Genomic DNA, 5,556 nt, shown 5'->3' with positions numbered 1-5,556 from the left:
TATTGTATGGGCTATTGGTTCTCTTTATTCAAAAAATAAGCCACATTTGTACAAAAGTGCAGTGCAAAGAGTGCTCTGCACGGAGAACAAAATGTATTATTATTTATCTGGGCCCGTTTATCCCCGGAAAAGGAAAGAACACCTTATGCTTAAAATGTGATCTAGTCCATTAGGGTGCGTTTCCTATTGAGTTTTATGGACTTCATTAAAGGCTATTTACCTGCTCTTCGTTTTCATCCGTTTAGATAAGACGCAGCTCTATATTGTGAGCAGGTCAGAATTCAAATTAATATTTTATTTTCAACTGATCAGGCTATAATATCCAAATGTTTGGGAAGATGTTTTAATCGAAATGTTATAGCTACAAGAATGCAAGAATAAGGCACGTCATTCTGAGTATAATTGTCATTAATAATGTTATTGTCATTTTTTATTTACCTGCAATATAGGCCTAAAGTGAAAAAGGAAGAGATCTTACATACTCGTGGACCCAACCTTGTGCACACAGACCGTGCGCATGATCTTGAAGAGAGTACCGTGACCTATGAATCCAGCCGCACTTTGAGCCGCGTGCTCTGACTGGCTCTCATTCGTTACACGAGCAAATGGTGAGTTTTATCTTTGTAGTGCAACACAAAAAGTTAATGAAATGAGTGAGAGATGTAGTAGTGCACGGCAAGGCAATTTCATGCCCTGCAACGCTCTGAACAGGCCTGATATCATCATGCCTCATAATAAAATGTTCCTTTGTAAAATACACCATGTGAATATGGATACAGTGACCCCACTCACTTGAATCAATGAGCTGTAAACCAACTCCATAGACACTACGATTTATTAATTTAATCCTTGAACCTATTGCACAGAGTAGTGCACAATACAAAAACAGAGTAGTGTTGCCTTTTTTCCAATATAAAAATGTTAATTTGGAAACATGGTTTAGATGTAGTAGATAATATACTCCCATACTCCCTCTAACTGTCGAGGGAGATCACATATATTTCGTTGTGGTATTCCAAGATATCGCGAATCCAACACGAGATGAGTCATATAGGCCAATCTTTCAGGCCCACACGTAGTTGAGGCAATACATCAAGCGGCAGGCAACGAAAAAAAAAAACAGTGGCCTACTGATTGTTAGGGACTCGCAGTTCAGGAAGAAAGTATAGTCTATAAGAGAGAGATTCATAGATGTTTTTTTTTCAGGCTGTTATTTCGATAAAATCTTTGGCTTGAAGTGGCAGATCACGCAGTCTGTAAATTCACCGAGGTTTGATATAAGAGAGAGATCACACATTAGGCCTAAAGCGACAAAGATAGCAATCATATCATTATCCAAGTGCAGGGTGAGTAGTACTGTATCCCCTTCTCCTTAAATTATCTATACAGTCTAATTTTTGGCTATTCATTTTCCATCATGTTCGTAGCTTGTATGCATATTTGTATCGTTTATGTTCATACACAAGCCTATCAACAAATTGAACATATTTTACACTAGCCTTGACTATCCACAAATATTTCGTCCCCAAAAGGTGACTCCTGCACCATAGTTTTCCGAGTTTGTAGCACATTTGGGGCAAGCGAAGGCTCAGTCACTCTCCTCCTTGTCTTCCTGAATGGTGGTGGTGGAATGGTTGTACAATCCTTGCGCCATGAGCTGGAGAGCCAGGCCGTTCTTATAGCCGTTGGCCTTTTTGATTTTGGCCCGTTTGTTCTGGAACCAGATTTTGATTTGTGACTCATTGAGGTTGAGCTCCTGGGCTAGAGACTGTCTCCTCTGCTCGGTAATGTAACGGTTGGCCTGGAACTCCGTCTTCAGTCTTTGAAGCTGCTCAGCCGTGAACGCCGTTCTGGGTCGCTTGTCTTCCTTTTCGTTTTTCGTCTTTTTCAATTTCCGTGTCCTTGGGCCTACAGTAGGGACGACAATAAAAACGGGAATATAAATATTCAGCGAGCGCCAGAGATCTATAGCTTTCATCACCCAGAAACAATTAAATTTAGGATTTTAGGTTAGACTTCATAATAATAGCCAAATAATAAAAGCAACGTACCCTAATAATAACCATGATCCTATATTCATAATAATAAAAATAAACAATGTAATAATGGTAGGCTACTAATAATAAACGATAATAAACTAAACGTTATTATAGGGTAAGTATTTGCTGTAGGCTATATAACGTTATGGCCATCCCAATGGTAGGCCTTTAATAATCACTGTGAATAACATTTGGCTACTGAAAAGAGTAAGGTCCACTCAGCGGCAGGCCTTTGTGTGAAGTAGCTGTGGGTCGACTATCATAATTATTTAGTTAAAATTTAAAAACCATAAAACTTAAAGCCAACTAGAGCAATTTTACGACATACACGTTTTAGGACTTTTGGCAAGTGTGTCTTTTATAGGCATACAATTGATCAAAAGCCTACTAAAAATAGAATCATTAAAGCTCAGTGATCTCTAGCTTTGTTGACATAGGCTAATGAAGGCATTCATTCAGATATCCTGAATTTACGTTAAAATATTTCGCCCAAAATGAAGATTTAGGTATAGGCCTATGTGCGTATGGGTACGCTACAGTATACATGTAAATATACAACATTATCAGGGGCTAAATACAAACAAACAGCCACAAATCAACAATATGATAGGAAACAGGAAATATAATTTATCCGTTAATATTTATTTTTTAAGTTATAGGCTATTTGATGCTAGGCCTATCTTCTTTTTCTAACACAAATACAAAATCTTCAGTGAATTGTTTTTTATTGATATTTATATTGATTCATATAGGCCTATTTTTAAATTCTCTGTCATTATTTTTGCAATGATTTGGTCAATACCTACTTTAGGTAGCCTAGTGGTTAGAGCGTTGGGCCAGTAACCCGAAAGTTTGCTGGATCGAATCCCCGAGCTGACAAGATACAAATCTGTCGTTCTGCCCTTGAACAAGGCAGTTAACCCACTGTTCCCCGGTAGGCCGTCATTGTAAATAAGAATTTGTTCTTAACCGACTTACCTAATGAAATAAATATAAAACGCAGTCTTTTGGACAAGTGTATTTTAATTATGAAAAGCTAATTTATTCACATGCCAAAACACCATTGGAACCATTGGACTTTCTTAGCCCAAACAAAATAAACATTGTGCATGCTTACCAGTTAACGTAGCCTAGGCTGCTATTGATTAACACGGGTACGCGGGGAGAATTACACCAAGTCCATACACAGATAATATACATCCTCTATCAAGACAGTCAAAATGGTTAATTAATTCAATATGCCGACAGCAATGAGATTATTTTCCAGGTTCTCGTTTTTTCAAGTGCACCTTCTTTAACTTAATTATATTCAACCTTGATTTTTATAGTCTCATTGAGATTTAAAAATATATTGAAAACGGTCCATTAAAATGATTGTAGGTTATGAATAATATACACGTATATGAGCCTACAGTTGTATTATGTCAAATGTAAGAACTGTATCTCTCTTTCAATTCAATTCATGGAGTATGTTCTAATTTTAAGTTACATTCTTTTAAAAGATGTCACATCTGCAAGGATTTTTTTTTTGGAGGCCTTTAACCTACAAGATGCAACCAGTGGTCATGGGATCAAGATTTCACTTGCAAATACGAAGAGTGAAATGTTGGGCCACACAGTCATCAACGACATGTTGTTAACATGTTCTGATATGTTCTCAAATATGCTCTTGAAAACAAACTACTCGATTGTTCACTGTTTCCATTCATTTTACTTTATTGGTAGATTGTGCACATGCTAGACTAAGTCTATCAGTCAACTAAGCCAATCAGTGAATATTTTCCAACTTGCACCACGTGAATGACAGATATTGGTAGACTATCTTGAATAGCATCAAATCAATACATTACTCAAGATCAATATATAAATGACAAAATATACAGTATTTATGTATAATTTCAACACACAATTGTCCAAGTGGCCTATATGTGCTTTATTGTTCCTTGTATTTTTTTGTAATAAATGAAGGATTCTTTACAAATAATAGCTTATAGCATCATTTAAAATGGAGAAGGTTTGATTCCAGTTGAACATTGATTGAGTCTGTTAGCCTATATTTTGCACTCAGTCAGTCATTATTTTCATGCAGTAACAGGACCACTAAGCTTGCACTATAGCCTACATATTTTGCCCTTCATCACAGTGCGAAAAGAGAGTATAAAATACACTTTTATTTCACAAATAAAGGTATGAATTAATTTCAAACACATCAAATACAAGCATATTGAGGAAATACTACTATTTCTGCAATTGGACTATTGCGCATTTATAAAATTGTTAAAAAACTATTGCCTCACCAGATGAGGGCCTGTCCGAGTATCTAGTGCAATACACCCAGGCAGGCCACAGCAGCGGTTGGGACTCGGGGGAGGGCGCTGCGCCGCCACTAACGCCGTTCACAACCATAACAGGAGAAGTGTTCTCGCCGAACTTGGGCGTGCTACCTCCGGAGCTGTCGTTGGCTTTCGAGGACGAGGTGCTCTTTTTGGGGGTTGGAGACAAGGCCAAGGACGAGGAGGAGGAAGAAGTGCTGTCGCTGCTGCAATTGGAGTCCTGGCATGGCGTTCCAGGATGAGTCGGTCTGGCGACCAAAGGGTGGGCGCGTTCTCGGCTGGAAGTCTGCGACCTCTCCCTCGCACCTAAGCCCTGCTCCTTCCTGCAGCCGAAATCTGGCCGTAGAATATTGTCAATAAAAAAGTTGGTGGTTCTGTGCGCCTGCTGCGCTGCTTGGAGAGGCAGGATGGGTGGCGAAGGCAGACTTGGAGAAGGAGAAACGCTCTCCCCTTCACTCAACTCCGGGCTGTGTACATCCCTTTGCCCCTCCATCACTGAAAATGGTTGCAGGCTCCCAACCAATTCCACTTGTTTGTGTGTATTTGAATCCAAATATGACAAGAATGAAGTTATACGGTGCACACTAAAGGATAATTACTCCCTCTCTGATTTGGTGCACATATTGATTTCTAAATTGTTGACATCCCTCGTGCGTAACGCGCACCAACGTGTCATGGTAGTCGACTATGACAAGACTGACAAGGAATCGCACGCTCCTCTCGCAGCCACGAGCTTTTCACCACTGTCTATATGACAGTTCGATCTTCACTAACTCCTCACATCACTCAGCTTCTCCCACACGTTTCCCACACTAACCGGAAGCGCGTGAACCCCTTCGAACGTGCAGTGGGCCAATCAATGACTGAGACACTTTTGGACACGGGAGACGACATCCAATAAAGTCTCGCATCTCTGGGTAAGTAGGCTATGGTGGTACCAAATATGGGTTTTATGAAAACCCAAGACCGAGATCATAGTAGTAGGCCTAAACTATACGGATGTATACACATTATACAATTGCAAATGCGTATAGCCCACATACGTCGCATTTTTATAGGTTATATTTATCTTTATGATATGTGCCCAAATTATTAGAACGCTAAATGGGCTTATGCATGCACAAATGCTACTCTAAACAAAGTGGTGAAAGCGCATAATTCATTAATTGATTTTTAATATATAG

The 5,556-nt window shown here is 39.2% G+C and overlaps 1 protein-coding gene across 2 annotated transcripts; it reads right to left on the bottom strand.

Moving 5' to 3' along the window:
* Nucleotides 1-817: 817 nt before the first annotated feature.
* LOC110501690 (homeobox protein engrailed-1-B-like) lies at nt 818-5,182 on the bottom strand. Of its 2 annotated transcripts, none has more exons than XM_021579425.2 (2): nt 4,337-5,182; nt 818-1,911 (listed from the first exon to the last, which is right to left on the bottom strand). In XM_021579425.2, exons 1-2 carry the CDS (start codon nt 4,863-4,865, stop codon nt 1,589-1,591), a joined length of 852 nt encoding a protein of 283 aa, XP_021435100.1. In that variant the 5' UTR covers nt 4,866-5,182; the 3' UTR covers nt 818-1,588. The 2 variants fall into 2 exon arrangements, with proteins under 2 accessions (XP_021435100.1, XP_021435101.1); XM_021579426.2 differs by having other exon boundaries at nt 818-1,908; nt 4,337-5,180.
* Nucleotides 5,183-5,556: the final 374 nt, after the last annotated feature.

This window comes from Oncorhynchus mykiss, chromosome 22 (assembly GCF_013265735.2).
Source record: "Oncorhynchus mykiss isolate Arlee chromosome 22, USDA_OmykA_1.1, whole genome shotgun sequence".
Lineage (NCBI taxonomy): Eukaryota > Metazoa > Chordata > Actinopteri > Salmoniformes > Salmonidae > Oncorhynchus > Oncorhynchus mykiss.
The sequence above is the reverse complement of the archived record's forward strand: the minus strand, read 5'-3'. Positions and strand labels throughout refer to the sequence as shown.

Excerpts from the sequence above, each read along its gene's own strand:
- LOC110501690 (XM_021579425.2), bottom strand. The coding sequence starts at position 4,865 with ATGGAGGGGCAAAGGGATGTACACAGCCCGGAGTTGAGTGAAGGGGAG. Across the intron at positions 1,912-4,336 it reads CTCGGACAGGCCCTCATCTG|TAGGCCCAAGGACACGGAAA; the intron begins GTGAGGCAATAG and ends TCGTCCCTACTG.